The sequence below is a fragment of the Haemaphysalis longicornis genome, unplaced genomic scaffold, assembly GCF_048455015.1.
Source record: "Haemaphysalis longicornis isolate Haplotype H1 unplaced genomic scaffold, Haemaphysalis longicornis Haplotype H1 scaffold_8, whole genome shotgun sequence".
NCBI classification, from domain to species: Eukaryota; Metazoa; Arthropoda; class Arachnida; order Ixodida; family Ixodidae; genus Haemaphysalis; species Haemaphysalis longicornis.
This window is the reverse complement of record NW_027526445.1, coordinates 71,090,937-71,107,060: the sequence shown is the minus strand read 5'-3', so window position 1 is coordinate 71,107,060 and position 16,124 is coordinate 71,090,937. Positions and strand designations below refer to the sequence as shown.

Sequence of the window (16,124 nt, the reverse complement as noted above, 5' to 3'; positions counted from 1 at the left end):
CCTTGAAATTGCGATGCTTCGCATTCAAAACAGAAAAGAAGATAGGAAGAAGCAGCTGATGATGCTGGTGTCTGAATCGAGTTACCGTCTGCCCAAAAGGAAAGGGGGGGGGGGAAGGGGGTGTTGGGTACGTTGCAATGAATACGTTCGACTTCACGGCGGCAGTTCCACGCTGTGCTCAGGGCGGACGTATTTGGCGCATTCTTTCGTAGGATACCCCGTGGGGAGAATGTGCATCCGTCGCACTTTTCCTCCGGCTTGCGTCACTGGCGGCGGCTGAGCGAACGCGTCTCTAACCGCCGCCGCCGCCTGGATTGCTCTGCTGCCTCTGCGTGCTCAACGCCTTTCGCTTCGCAAGGCCGGCATCATTGAATGAATTGAAGAGTTATTCCACTCGGTCAGCAGCGGTGTACAGAAGCACCAAGAGCCATTGACTCTTGGTTACTTTAGAGAAGAGAGATTGATGGATTGATTGTAGGGTTTAACGCGCCGACGCAACGCAGGCGATGCGGCGCGCCGTAGTGGAGGGCTCCGGATTAATTTTGGCCACCGGGGTATCTTTAACGTGCGCCGAAATCTCGAACACACGGGCGTTTTCGCTTTTCGCCTTCGTCAGAACAGCGGCCGCCGCAGCCGGGAATCGAGCCCGCGTCCTCGTGCTCATCAGCACAACACCTTAAACTGATCCACCGCAGCGGGTCTTTAGAGAAGAGAGCACAGCGCCACCAATTGTATGTGGTTTACCGACAAAAGGCGAAACCTTAATCTTCACCGTATCCATGTCCCCAAAGTCACCATGAACTGACAGCGACAACTTCGCGCGCAACCGCTTGGCCTCGATGAATTGTGCTGAGAATGGAAATAATAACAGTGGGGAAAGCAAGCTTTTTGCCACACGCGAGATGTGTGCGAAGATTGCAGGGAAATGAGTCGCAAGGAGAAAGAACAAAAAAAAAGTTGGCATTTTTAACCTTCTGTATTTAGGGTATGAGTTGCCTGAATCCTGTAAATTTTGTATGTTTATTTTTGTGCGGATATTGGGGGCGTTTCAGCCCGCTTCGCACCCTTTGTCCCGTATATTGGTGCGGCATCATGGTCACCCCTTTCCCCACTCGTGATCAAGACACAGACCTTGCATCCTTGCCGAGTCGCTCTGTCGAACGTTTCCAGCGTTGGGAGGGAAAAAAAAAAAAACAATGGGCGGACAAGGAACTTGCGCAGCGTGTCGCAAATCTCTGTTTCTGTCCCGGAAGTGGCTGTTTTTTCTGTTTTATCGCTCTCGCTATCAGCGGCCCATCGCGGTCCGATGTTTGTTTCCCTAGTGCATTATCCCCTGTTGACGCGCACTCACACGTGCGTATCGGCTGGCCACGTAGGACAGGTTACCGTTCTTGCGAAAATAGTGGTCCTTGTTAAATTCGATGTTTTCTCATACGATAGCGATGATTGCTAAGCGTCCATCATCTTGAACCTCCTCCGGTGGTTCTGCACGCACACTGCCGCGTTCAAGGGTTTCCGGTGCACCTAAGCAACTAAGCGTGCTGTGCAAGTATTGGACATTGGGGAGTCGTTCTTGCACTCATTCTCAAAAGTATAAAATTGGAGAATTTTTTATAGCATACAAAGAGCACCGTTCCGTATGGTTGCAGTGCAACAATGATATAGACCCTCACGACGTGGCCTGTGATCCGAGTTTTGGCATGGGCGTGTAAATCGTCTAACGACTGTTGGACGTTCCTACCAAGCGATTTACTGGAATTGTGCCCTACTATCACACGTTCTCCGCCATTGTCATGTCTCTCTCCACCACGCGCTCTTGGCCAACTTGCTTGGAAAATAAAGTGATCTCTCTCTCTCTCTCTCTCTCTCTCTCTCTCTCTCTCTCTCTCTCTCTCTCTCTCTCTCTCTCTCTCTCTCTCTCTCTCTCTCTCTCTTCACCTTTGCTGCCATCCCGTCTCCCTCCTCCCAACACATAGTAGTTGGCCAGAGCACTTTCTCAGGACGACTCCTCTGCCGTTCCTTTCATTAAAGTTAACTTCCTTTTCGGCTGGCTTTTCCTGTCCCCCTGTCATCAGGCGTGTGACCTGTCGACTCGCCATCGTCGCCCGGTCCTGCTAAAATGTCCCCCTTACACTGACTGGTACACATCGTCACAGTCTTGCTTGTGTGTCACCGATACTTTTTCCAGCTTTAGCGGCGCATGTGTTGCTGGCACGTCTTTTTTTTTTTTTTTTTTTTGCGCGCGCACCTTGCATTTCGAGGTGTTGCTGCTCTTGGGCTATGCATGCACCTCTTCCGCTTTTGGTGGGAGAAATGAATACCGGTCTAATTTGTGTATTGTGTCCCCCCTTGCTCGCACAGCTGGTCTCAGGCGCTGCGCACATACCGTATTTTGTGCTCATTCACTTGACGGTTCCCTCCCCAGCTGCTATCGTTGCACCGAAACCCGAAGGATGCTCTGTCTTTGCCGCTCACGGCTGCTCTTGGCGGTTCTGTTTTGTTCTGCGGGTCTGTCTTTCCTTTCATTTCATTGGCATCGCCTTAGTATCTTCGTATGGACATTAGGCAATTCGCGTGGCTGGTTACACTAGAGCTTTTTTCCTCGTCTAGTGGGCAACGTTTGTGTGGTAGTTCCGACGGGAGAGAATATATACTACGCTCCAACGGGAGGAAGAACAGTATACACTTGGCAGCCCTGGCCAATGCCCTCTTGCGCGTGCGTTTTCATTTCAGCGAGGGCAGTATTTTTTTTTGCCTGGTAAATAAACTTAATTCTTTGCCAATCCCCAAGACTGGGTATGCGTCTAGCATTGATGAATCATCATTCGACTGCGAACAATTAGTCACAAGACGCAGCTTTGATAACCGCCATTTACTTCCTAAACAAGAACATGCACCAGTGGCCGCTGCTTGGCAGCGTCATAAAATGTCGAACCAACCTCCTATGCTTTGTCTTTTTAACACCAGAGTTTTATTCCTGGATTCACGAAGTTTTTTTTTTTTGGTCTTATGTTTTAACAAGAAAAGTTTATGCCGCGGTACCCAAGATTTCACTGACGTCATATCCGTCACAGAAATGATGCCAGTTCACCTTTGCCGAGGCGACCCGCCAGCAGGACGTCGCTCGCCAAGCACACCCACAAGACAGCCGCCGAGCCACAAGTCATGCTCAGCTTCAGATTTCGCTCTAAATTTCACTTTCGTGCAATTACCGATTCCTATGACAAATCAACCACAGTTTTTTTTTTTTTTTTTGTTAATACATCGCTCAGTTTGCAGGTATAGTCCTGAAACATAGGCAATTTTAACCAGATACGATCTCGCACCGTCTAGACACAGCACCCTCACATGTCAGAAGCTTATGCCGGCAACAGTGTAGACCGCTTTTATGGGGCCATCCCCTGCTTCGAGAATTTCACAATCAAGCTCTTTCGATCGGGCGCGCATACATGCCAGCCAATAAATCAACACAACAGCGTTTCGGACCAGGGACGCGAAATTTTTTATTCGCTGCGAGGCTGAGCGCGGCAGTGTGGAGGAATTTAGGGTCCCAGCGTGCGGCTCGCTGCAGACAGCTCCAGCCATGTGGTCCTCTCTCACCCCAAGGGATCAGATGAGGCCGCTGCGAGAACTCGCCGACAAGCGGCCCGGAAGATTTCGTAGCGCGCGGCGAAGAACATGAGGCGCACGGGCTGTCCCAATCGGCGAATTTCACGGGTGAGGGACGGCGGTACTGACCAGCAGGTGCACGGGGTAGGCCCTCGGGCGACGAGAGCCGCCGGCCGCTGGTGCGCGGGCTGGCACAGACGACTTGACGGAGGAGGCTCCACTGGCTTTTCTGGAAAGAGAATGGGGTGCATCGCTTTAGCGAATGGTGTACCGGCTACGGGACGTAATTCGTTCGGTTACGTAACGGTATACTGGCCCGGACGCGGCGAGGAGAAAGCGAGATTACGCAGTATTTGAACGCATCGAGCCCGATTGGCTGCGCCAAGTATATAGAGGAAAGCTGTAAAAATCGCACCGAACAGATGCGAGGTACTATAGATTACGTCGCAAATATCGATCGCGGTTAGATTCATTGCCCATTCTACCATCGGGTCTGACTACGGTGTCCTGGCAGAGATGTCGAACACCTTTATCGGTTACGCGAGGCTTCGCGAGGTGCACGGCTATAGACGGTGCCCTCACCTGGCTCCCTAGTGCGCGGGCGGGGCGGCCCCGGAGGGCGTGCCTCCTCCGCCGGCGGGCTTGTTGGTGTTGCAGGCGACCTTCTCGATGTTCTCCTGCTGGCGCTCGGACTTCTCGACGCTCTCCTCGGCGTTGCCCTGCTCCTCGACGTTGCGCTTGAGCGAGCAGCCGGCCAGGTCCATCTTGGCCGCCTCGTTCTCGCGGCGCGTGGTGACGCGCTTGGCCGAGGCCGTCTCGACCAGCGTGCGCTTCTTGGTGACCTGGCCCTTGGCGAGCATCTTGCCGAAGATGCTCTGGTCGAAGGTGTTGGCCTCCTGGTAGGCCTCCTTGAGCGCCTGCTGCTCCTGCAGCTTGCGCACCTCGGTGCCCTCCAGCTTGTGCTGGTACACCTTGTCGTTGTCCACGTTCTCCTCGTCCAGCGTCTTGCGCACGTCCACCGCCACCGAGCCGCTCTCGTCGCGGTCGAATACGCGGTCCGTCGGCTGCCCCATCACCAGCTGCTCCTTGACGTGGTGCGCCGCCGGCGATATCTGCGGACAACGCGGGGACAGCCCCATCGTCACCGCTCCGCGCAAATCAACCAGTTTCGAATAGCGCGCGTGCAAGCTTGCTCTCTGGTCGAGGTCCGCTCGTGGCGTCCGAGTCAGACTTGGGATCGTGCGGCTCGCGCACCGGACGCGGGTGGCTGCACGTGACGCTCGAAGAATCGTTCGCCTCGCGTAAAAAGACACTGGCTCATTTTTGCGCAAAGGCGCTGGACAAAGGGTTAGGGCATCGATAATCCTCGAGTTACGAACGACACGACACATGAGTACGTCTGCGTCGCATTTCGAGAATACCTGGCTGTCCGCCCTCCATCCTGCCGCGGGAGCCTCAAGCGAGTACACGATCTTAGAAAGGCGTTACGCAAACCTCCAGAAGGTTCAAACCTGAGGTCAAGTCTTCGAGCCCAAGACCACTGGGCGGCGCCACGGTACGCAAAATGTTCGAGATATGTTGGCTAATTATCTCGTCGACGCAGGCCATATCCGCTTAGAGACCTCTGGTGGGTGCGCCAAGAGGTTTCCGCTAAGCTCCAGCTGTTGTGGCCGTTAGGGTTAGCATGGAACGCCACGTCAGCCTTAACCACGGTACACGTCAGCACTGACCCTCGCAAAAACAGAAAAATGGGGGGCGTACCTCTTTGAGCATGGGCTCGTACTTTGCCAGCAGCGGGGCAGGGATGACCTGCTGCTGGTCCGTGACGGACTTGCCATCGGTGTAGACGTTCTGCACGCACTCCGCGGCCAGGTCCGGGTTCTCGTCCACCAGCTCGGCCTTGGACGTGGCCCGCGTGATGGTCGTGGTCACGTTCACCTCGGTCGTCGACTGACTCATGGCTGCTGCTGCTCAGCGACGACCTCCTTCCCTGCTGGGTCCAAGTGCCGGCGGCTGGCCTCGAACGCGGGGGCCCTGGGCGCGCAGGAGCTGCGGCGGATAGCGTCCGCTCGGATCGGCGATCCCTGGTCGAATGGCGGCCCTGGCCGGTCGCGTGCAGCGCGAGATCGCGGGGCTCGCACGCGGACCGGGCCCTTCTTCGTCCTCCTCGATTATTCCGCGCTCCTGGTGGCGACGAGACGAAAGTAAAAGAGGGGCCGACGCAGGTTTTTTGGGGAAATGCAGGGTCGTGTTGGTTGGTTGGTTGGTTGGTTGGTTGCCTCAGACCATGGCTTGTCTGCTCTCTCTGTTTTTTTTTTTTGTTTGTTTTTTGTTTCACTGGCTTTTTCTCCTTTTCGTTTTGGCGGTGCCCAGTGTTGCGCACTGTTTCTGTGGCCAACCTCCTGTTTAATGGGTATTAACTGGATTCTTCTTGGCCAATCCCCCTAAGTGGACATGCGCCATTTTTTATGGGCCACCACCACCAACCAACCAACCAACGTGTGTCAGCCGAGCCGGTGTTGTTACGATGCGTGGCAGGGCCACGTCGTACGGCGACAATATTGGGCATCCTCGTATACCAGTCCTGGATAGTCCGCGGGCAGTCCGCCTTCGGCTCTATAGGAGGAGAGAGAGAGAGAATGCTCTTCAATGTGAACTGGTGAGGTCAGCCCTGCTAGGGACAAGGCTTGCTACACCAGACTATAGGAGGAATGCGCAGAAAAATGGGGCGCTGGATCGCGTCTCGGGCGTTCCGTGGACCCGGGCTTTGGCTGCAGCCGTGGCACATGCCACTAGAAACAAATAAAACGTTCGCACACGCATTTGTAACGATAATAAAAAAGAACGACTAATTCCGTGGGAACACGTGCGACGGCTATTGGCACTTAAAATGATAAAGGCAGCGCAGACTTTTTGTTGGTCTTACGGTCTCCCGAATCGGCATAAATGTAAAAACCGAGCCAGCATTCAACAGCGCGTTACCGTAGCACGACCCTCTGTCGAGATAGTGTAAAAACGTCGGCGGTGAGTTTATTGTGAGTATGCTCTGGGCGCTGCCCGGCCTTCCGCGAGTATACGGCCAAACGACACGTCATCTTCGAGAATGGCCGGCAAGCTGGCCAATCCCTGTGTCACAATTGCGAGAATGTCATCATCATCATAGTTAATATTCTAGGATCGGTAATAAATTAGTATTTTGAGGTCCTCGCGAATTTCAGCAATTGATTTAGCCCTGGCCAATCCCCCCTTGTGGGTACGTGCCGAAACCTTTGAGGGTATCATCATCATCATCGATCGAAGTCGAAGGCGATGAAAAGATGACTGGCTCGGGGTCGACGGCACGTGGCAGACGATGGTCGACTCAAATGTACAGTTTAGTTACACGAACTATTTCGAACTCGTAGCATAGATCAGAAAAAAAGAAGTCGGGCAGGGCCCGCATCCAGCGGGGCTCCCTTCTCTTGTCCCTCCATGCGTACTCGACGGAAAAAACACAGACTATACTCGGGAACATGTCAAGAACGGCAATAGCTCATGTACGGTATCACTCCGCCTAAGCGACGGACCCGGATGTCAACGGGCGCGCGTGTTTTGAAGGGAGATTGCTATGAATGCGTGATATCGTCTGCCTTTTCTCACGTACTTTGTTTGTCATCGCTGCAGTAGTTTATAAGCGTATTCAGTCCAAAAACTCACGGAAACGGCTCTTCCCAGCAACGCGCTACTTGCGCCGCGCGGAGTAACATCCGGCTGTGATGAGGCACAGCGGCAACTTCCGTTGCCGTAACTTGTTCCCGAGTGTAGAGGAAAAGGCCTCGCGCCCCTCTACTGCCTCTACACTATTCAGCCTGGTCGGCACGAAAACAGAAAACGCAAAAGCAAAACCAAGCAAGCTAAACGACACGCATGAATGAGCTGTCTGCGGTTTGCATTAATTAAGTGAGGCGACCGAACTTAAGTTATCATCGGTATCCCCCGCAGCCATCGTCCTGTTTTTCATGTCCGCGCCAATTGCGCCTCGAAGCGCCGTTACAACATCTGCATTGTTACCCTTAGGGTTATTTTGTCGCTGGGCGTGATAACTCTTGGCCAAGTTTTTCTCTCTCTCTCTTTTTCACGTTCATTCATTTGTCGGTGCGTATTAATAATCCATATTACCCATAAGCCCCCCTCAAAGTTCAAACGGCCGCTGTACTGGCCAATCCCCTGAGTGGGTATGTGAGAATTGTGGGTGTGCGTATGTTGACTTCGTGGCAGCGAAATTGGAAGTCGCGAAATGGCCGATTCTTTCGAGTGGGTATCCGTGCGTTGTGCACGGGTGGGTACGTTGCCGTCGCTGCATGCCAAATGGAAATGGGTGAAACGGCCGTGACTTTTCACGATCGGCGTCACTGGCCAGTACGCCTGAGTGGTATGTCGTTTGTTAGGCGGTGTAGCCAATTCCGGAAATGTGGATGGCGGTGGGGGTTTAACTGTTATTGAGTGGAGAGGTTGGAAACGGATCTGCTCCCGGCTACTCCATTTCACCAATACAGGGTCATAGACCCGGCTATACTATTCCACTGTGCACCACACTTTCGTGAGAACTGAAAGTTGTCTGTAAAATGTCCTCCTGGGTTGGTGGTCACTGAGTCACGACAAAATCTAATATGTCACCTAATACTTTGTCACTATTCCTGTTGAGGTAAAAAAACACATTCAGGGCATGAACAACCTTATTTTGAAGCCCCGCATCAGGCCATGGTCCTAGTAAAGATTCTAAACACACCACACGACGGTTCTCTAATGGGAGTTTGTGTAAAAGGTCACGTCTTTGCCGTGAGTATAATGGGCAGTCTAGCATCACGTGGCAGGTTCTGGCCAAGTGGATGTGGGGGCGTCGATTTTTTTTTTTCTTCAACTGACCTTGGAATGCACGCGTGCTGGTCTCGCGTTAATATTTTTTTCTCTCGAGAGAATGTGTCCCAGTTGCTTCCCGTTAAAAGTCGTAAAAGACCTGCTTCGTACCGATGTGTAGCCCAATAGGCTGATGATGATGATGGCGATTGCTGAGGAATGTATGATGAGGTTCATCACTGATCACAAGTAATCTATGCATGACGTAAGCAAAATAAGTCATTCGCTACGACCTCTTTTACTTAATTTCTCTGTCAATTTTTTGGGCGTCAACGCCCGTGACAGGAGAATGGGGTAGATAGTTAACGGCGCGTTATTTAAACCGAACAGCTGTGCACAGGCAGCCATGCATGACAGTTGCGCTTGAAGCTGCGAGTACTCCATTTTAAACTACTTTATTCACTCCTTTAATTTTTTAGGTGCCAAGCACCTTATGACCTCGCTTTGTCCCTACCTTAGCGTCCGCGTACACAGTGTTATAAACCGAATATGTGTATGCTAGCCCAACCATAGAGTTTCATACTAATATACACTAGAGGGAAATCTGGCGCCACCGTCTAGGGAAGCCGCGCTTCAGCGAGCGTGCCGTCATGTACCGGGCAGGCACGTTCCACTTGTCCTTGGCATGGCTCATGAACAGGCTCAAAAGTTGGCTTTGGCTGCAAAAATGCAACAATTATACTGTCGCAGATTAATAGAATTTGTTTTATTATTATAAAATTAAAGCTCCAGAAAGATTTATTTGTCAGGGATTATTTAGAAGCTTCATGCGAGATGAACAAAAAAACAATGTTACCCCTTTTGGCTCCAAGACGAAAAAGAAGCCATGTGGCTAACCAAGCCAAGGAGGCGAGGAACGTCGCTAGCTGCAATGGCGCCGCCCACGGCGGCCTGCGAATGCAGCGCCAGATTTCCCTCTATACTCGGTTACAACTCAAGAACGGCACCACCTCATGTAGTGTATCACTCCGCCAAAGCGCCGGACCCATGACGTCAGTGCGCGCGTGTTTTGAAAGAGGTTTGCTATGAATGCGTGGTATCATCTGCCTTGTCTCACGCAGTTTGTCTGTCGTCACTGGAGTTGTTTATATGCATATAAAGTCCAAAAAATCACGGGAACGGCTCACGCCATGTTCAAAATATTCCCTGTAACGCCCTTCTTGCGCCGCGCGGAGAAACCACCGCGGCGGGTAACGGTGATAAGGCACAGCGGCAACTTCGTGCCGTTCTTAAGTTGTCACCGAGTATAGTATATATTAGTATGAAACTCTATGAGCCCAACTAAACAGTTGCAGGATTGGATTGAATTGGATTTGGATTGGATTGGGTTGGATTGGAATGGATTGGATGGCATTGGATTTGGAGTGGATTTGGTTAAATTGAATTGTATCGGATCGGATTGGATTGGATTGGATTGGAATTGTATATACTGTACACACGCGTTGTCACTCATATTTAGATGCGCGAGTGGGCAATGCCACGGGTGATTTACGGTAAGAACGATCCTCAGTGCTTCGCCCACTCGTCATGATTCACTTCGTGGAGATGCGTGAATTTTTTTGTTTATTCATTCGTTTTTTTTTTCGGTTTATTCATTCGTTTTTTTTTTTTTCGGCACGCAACATCTCCGAAACCGTCTTGAGCGAGGTCATTAACACGGAAGAATTCCAAAGGGCGGTTTCGGATCTGCGTGCCCCCCGACGTCTAACCCTTTTTCACAGCCCTCTCCTTCCCTAAACCTTCTCGTTTTGTACGCGATAGCCAGATCCGCTGCGGGGCGTTCGAAGTGGCCGCAACAATTGACCGCCGCTACGCGGCACGTACGTCGATTATCACGATCGCTGACGCGTGCGACGGGACACGTTCTAAAACGCTGCACATCTCGTCTCATAGCCTCCGTTTTATTGCTCGCTGCGGGCATTGACTGCCTGGCTGACTCCCGGCGGAGAGTTGAAAAACACGTATCGGCAGTTTTTTTTTTCTTTTTTTTTTTCTTGCCGATAGGGGGCGCCGCCTTCCGAACGTCGCTCAAGTCAGTCGTCTTTTTTTTTTTTTGTCTTTTTGGGAACAAGCCTGTTCTACCGGCCGAAAACAAAGTACCTCACCTTGACAGAAATAGGCCCGTGTTGTTACACTTCAAACTGTGTAATAGCGCCGATTGAAGTTTATTTGTGTCTCGCTTTTTTTGCCGCCGTTCTGTTCGTTGCTGAGCACGATCGACGTTGATTTGTGTCCGGTCCGAGGTCGCGCGGAGCATGCATGTTCCGCCAAATAAATATGCGCTCTGTAGCGCCCAGCGTGTATTTTGACAGACGTTGAAGGACAGGCGAATGCGGGTACGCAATTTTAGTACAAGGTCGACAGAAATATATAGCTTTTCCTTGTAAAAGATGTATAACCGCGTTGTCAGCTAAGTTAAACTCTTCGAATATTGGCAGTTTCAGCACTTGCATCGACGCCTTTAGTCGGGAATTTGCATGACACTTGCACATTTAGGTTATTTGTTTCAGCCTAACCGCCTTGATGGAATGGCAAGTCATGTGTTTCTTTTCATGTCTCTTGACAGCACTGACGAGTCATTAAGGGCAAGTGTGAGAGGTTAGTTAACGAACCTGATTATGTCGAATACAGTTAATGCGAATTATTGTTTAAATCGATTAAACCGAAAGTCCCCTTGGAAATTTAGTGTAAAATTATACGGCCGCTCCGTGTCTGTTCGGGCACCGTCCAGTCTGCACCCTCGATGTGTCTATAACAGCGTGCCGCACTCCTCTAAATGGACGCTGTTCCAGAACACAGCGTCCCTTTACAAATGAGTCCTTTTGGCTCTTCAGCACTTCGTATGGATGCTGCACCCAAGACTCTGATACTAAGCGCTAGAGGTACCGAGTCATCGATATGTGCTAATCTGTTGCTCAGCGCAGATATTGAAAACATTGTGCTGCTGAGCACGAGGACGCGGGTTCGATTCCCGGCCGCGGCGGCCGATTTTCTGATGGAGGCGAAAAGGAAAAACGCCCGTGCGTTCGAGACAGACCCAGCTTTCTCGATCAAAATTCCGACCTCTCAGGAACCTAGCACAACCACTTCAGGAAAATGATATTTGGCATAAAGCAAGAAGTCAACGTGGAGATGAAAACTTCAAAAGAACTTTCAGGATTATGAATATTTTTTTTTTTGTGTAATTCGCTGTCAGATCTTACTCCCCATGCATTTGTATGGGATAGTTCCCATGGCTCTGGAGCTTAGTCCTGCAACGTGCAAGACTTGAAACTGTGCCGAAAGCAAGTTTGCACACCCAATATTAGCTGCGCGAAAATATTTTACATTTCGCTGAATAACTACGGAATAATCACTGCTGAGAGGACTGCCATGAGCGTAGACGCTGCACATGTTTCGGCGCACGTTAAAGATCCCTTGCAGGTGGTCAAAATTAATCCGGAGCCCTCCACTATTGCGCGCATCGCTGGCGTTGCGTCGGCGCGTTGAACCCTACAATCAATCGACCAGAAATTGAAAACAGTAAGGACCTGTGGATGTAAGTTCCCAACGCAAGCTTCCCGGAAAGGAAACACAGAGCGGTTCAATTACAGTAATAGTACCTAGTTTTCTTTTCGTGACCGGCTGATCGAGTGACCTCGAATATCTCTTGCTCAGTCTTGGTTATTGCAGCATGCTTCCTTCGCGCAAGGCATACACCATTCATTGTCTTTGCGCATTGTGTCCGACGTCTGGGTGCGTCCACATTTTTCGGGCGCTCAATTTGGAGCGCTACATATATGTGATAGTTCACTTTCGAAGCCCGATGCTTCAACGTCGGCCGAAGCGGCAACAATGGTTCATTGTGCAAGAAGGAACATTTGCGAAGTGTAGGAGTTCGTTTTTGTTTGTTTTTCGCGGGCGACGGCGCAGCAGGACTGCCGCTATCCGCGCGACGACGCTTAGCAGACGACGACCCTGCGCATGCCTGCAGCGCGTATACGCCGCGCACGGGGTCGTCTGCCGCCGTCCGTTACTGCGCGCCCATTCTGTCACGGTGGAAACAAACTGCGCAAAAGGGACAGCAGAAATGCAGTCACGTGGGATAATGAATCTGTTGTCTCTGAAAAGACGCACACTCGCACGCCCTCGTTAGGAGAAAAACGTATGCGGCTGCGTGCCGTTCGTCAATGTCGGAACTGCATGGCTGCATCCTTCTTAGGTTCCCATGCTCGGGCTCTGCGTTGGTTTTGTTTTGCGTTTTTTTTTTTTTAGCTCGGACAACTGTTTTATATAGGCCGCTTAGAGGCGAGGAGGAAGACGGTTTGTCACCATCGTGGGTGGCGGTCGGAAACGTCTCCCAGGCGTACGGAAAGCCTCGGCGCTGCATCCTTCTTTGACGGGGGGCTGAGAGTACGTTGGCTTAGATTTAAAAGCGGCGGTTCGGTTGAAACTGCCTGTCGCGTCACACTTACGGAAAAATAAAATACTCTGGCACTTATGTCGACTTCCGTGCTTTGAGGGCGAAAGCCGAGTGATTATACTTATTTACTGCTACGTCGTGTTCGCCTATCCTTCGCTTTCGTTTCTCCGTCTTGGCGCCAATCAGTTTGTTACGTGGCGCTAGCGCCAGCTATTTCGACGGGCAGGCTGGCCGCTCTTAGCTCGGCAGCTTCCCCAGAATGAGAGTTCTCCGTGGCTGGCGTGCACCCGTTGTTCTCACGTTCCGTCACGTTCATACCAGGCTAGCTCTTGCACGGGGCCGAGTTGGCGCCGTTGTAATTACCGCACTCGGATCTTGTTCTGGAGACCCGAGTTCAAATCCCGTTCAAACCCAAATGTTTGTTTTTATTATTTACCATTTTCTTTGCCGGGCGATAACGACCGTTGATTGCAGAATGGGGCAGTTAAGGCTATGAAAAACTGTAGTTCTGAGTTCTTTCCTGCTGCGAGGCCGAAGATTCTGCTTGTCCGTATACATTCGACGTCGTTGGCGACGCCCGCCCCGTCTGCTTTGTAGATTAGCTCCGTTGCGGCTTGTGGCGCCGTCTTTGTCTCTGCCGAAAGAATCCGCCTGTCTCTGTGCCTGACAGCGGATGTGCGCGAGTCCTTGCGTAAACAGTGCGCGCGACGAACTCGGTCATTGCCGCGTGCTGAGCTTTTGCAGGCGCGGAGACGTGTAGTGGAAGAGATGGCGTGACAGAAGGCGCCCTTGGGAGGGTGCAAACGAGGCAGCATCCCTCGTAGCGTCGTCGTCGCCTTTGCGATGAGGGTGTATTGTCCTTTGTGGTGCGTCTGAAAGGCGATGCCCGTTGACCTTGCCTGGCGACGCACCGAGGAGATTCGAGTTCTGAACTCGACGCGTCTTCGCGTTGGAGAACTTCGCCGTCGGAAGTGCCTATGACAGCTCGAGTGCGTTGAACTGTATCGTCTTCCTTCGTTCCGTTTTGCATCGCCGCACGCGCCCAGGGTGTCGCAATAGGGTGTAATACACTGCTTGTACGCGTCTCGTCTGATTGGCTTGCGCGAACAGTGCCGTCGCGGTGTGTCGTTTTGCGCGCACGCAGTGTTTGGCTTAGGGGATGTGAATGAACGAGTCACAGATGGCGGGAAACTTCTCCTCTCCAAGCAAATTAAACGGGGTGTTTAGGAGTTGCTTCTACCGTTTTACGAGCAGACCAGCTGTTGTCTCTTCTTTCTGTTTCCCGTCAGCGTATTCGTGTGTATGCTGTTACGGACTCGCCGCGCGGCTCAGATTTTCTTTGGCGCGCGGGTTAAAAAAGGCAAAGGCAGATGCAAAAGCAAAAACGGGAACGGAACGCGTTTACGAACTTGTTCTAGTACAGAAAAAAAAAAACAGTAACCGTAATTATACAGTTCTCCGTCCAATAAACGATATACTGTGCGTTTCTTGAACTTTGGAGTGTTGAGAAACAAAAATCCGAGGACTGGGCTAAGCATAAGGACAAGAACAGCTCTGATTCGGCTGTTATATTGCTACAGTGTTTCAGCATCTAAAGAACGGGAAGCTAGTACGTATATCCCCAAGCATTGAGGACATGTGCTAGGGGTTAAACGCAGAAGAGGAGGTTGGTGATAGATCCGTATTTCTTTTAATCCCGAGCCAAGTTTTTTTTTTTATCAGTTAGCGCCCATTTCCTGGCCAATCCCTCTGAGTGGGTACGAGCCATTCTCTCGTCACCAACCAACCAACACGGTGCTCGCTTCCCTGTACATACGTGCGTAAAATACACCTTCATTTTCACGTATTCCTCTCCGTAACAATATATTCGTTGTTGCAACAGTCAACCCTGTTTAGCGCTGTGTCTGTTCTCCGGTTAAGCGCAACTCCCGCTCAGGTTTTATTTATTTTTCGGCCGAAAACGTGTACGTGAAACTTCGCTTCATCGTGGTTCCTCGAAGTGTTGTCGACATTTGTAGATTTAGGGAAGGTTGACACGTTGCGACTATCCGAAGCAACAGCGCTAAGCACGGAAACTTTACACGTAGACATAGATATACGCGGAGTTGGCGTGTGCACACGGCTTGTCCCTTGCGCGGTTTCTTCAGCTTGTCGCAACTCGGGGCTGCCGTCGGCAGGAGACCAACAGGCGTCGCCGAAACCCGCATTTAACGTGTTAGCAGGCGGTACGGGCACGCGATTCCGACTGCTTCCGAGCTTGGCTGCAGACGATAGCGGCGTTGGCGTCGCTCGGCATCAGGTAAAGCCGCGCTCCTCCGTTAAGCTATAAGAGAGGCAACGCAGCGAGCGGTAGGCTTCGGACAACTCCGATAGTACTTCCCGTCGTTGCATGCAACGTCTTGCTTCGTGACTCGCGCCCTAGGACGCCCCGCGTGATATCATAAACCTCGGGATTTTCTTTTTTCTGGCTTTTCTTGCGAAGCGAGTATTGTATATGTCTGGCTCCGGGTGTGAGTATATATACCATCGCGTGTGCACGCAACCCTCTTAGAGACTATTATGCCAGCCGTGACTGCGGCATCAAGCAAGCGCTCGTGCACGCGCAAACGAAAAAGCGGCCGAAGCTGCAGACGATTTCTTCTGCGTGCGCGCGTTCCAAGTGACGACGAAACGGAGCCCCCTGCGGCGACGCCGAGTAATGTTTTTGAGGCGGAGGCCTCTGCTCTAATTTGACCGTTGTTTCTCCTCTCGCTCTACCGTGCTTCTTTCGTTTTCGAACTTGCCGCTTCGGCGACCGAGGACGACGTTTTAGGTCGTTTTCCCCTCGCGATGTCCTTTTTTCTTTTCTTCCCCCCTCGGGGCGGTCGGTTTAAAGGAGCGTTCGTGGGTCGTTTGTTGCGATGCTTGACCTGGTTTTAGTTCGACGCGCTTTCTACCTCGCTTCTCAGTCACAGGCGCGCAGTCTTTTTTTTTTTTTTAATCACTATATCTACAATCCTCAATTTTCGCGCCTCTCGGGTGAATCGAGCCGTTTGGTTAAGCGGGTATTCTTTTCTCGGCACCTCTGGACTTCGTTAATTTCGCGCGCCGGCCTCCACTTCGGTCATTAAGGGCGCCCAAATCTAGCGCAATACCTCATAGCGTTGACGGGAACGGTCGATATGTTTTTTTTTCGTTATTTTTGTCACTATCCTCCGTATTTTCTCGAACGGACGGG

General features: G+C 51.5%; 2 protein-coding genes across 2 annotated transcripts in view; one reads left to right on the top strand and one right to left on the bottom strand.

The window, feature by feature from the left end:
- Nucleotides 1–16,124, top strand: part of LOC144149517 (echinoderm microtubule-associated protein-like 2) — a 170,782-nt gene that overhangs the window by 13,338 nt on the left and 141,320 nt on the right. The gene's annotated exons all lie outside the window — the stretch shown is intronic.
- On the bottom strand, nt 3,474–5,782 carry LOC144148846 (uncharacterized). The gene is made up of 3 exons (XM_077680367.1): nt 5,371–5,782; nt 4,192–4,721; nt 3,474–3,838 (listed from the first exon to the last, which is right to left on the bottom strand). Exons 1-2 carry the CDS (start codon nt 5,566–5,568, stop codon nt 4,200–4,202), a joined length of 720 nt encoding a protein of 239 aa, XP_077536493.1. The 5' UTR covers nt 5,569–5,782; the 3' UTR covers nt 3,474–3,838; nt 4,192–4,199.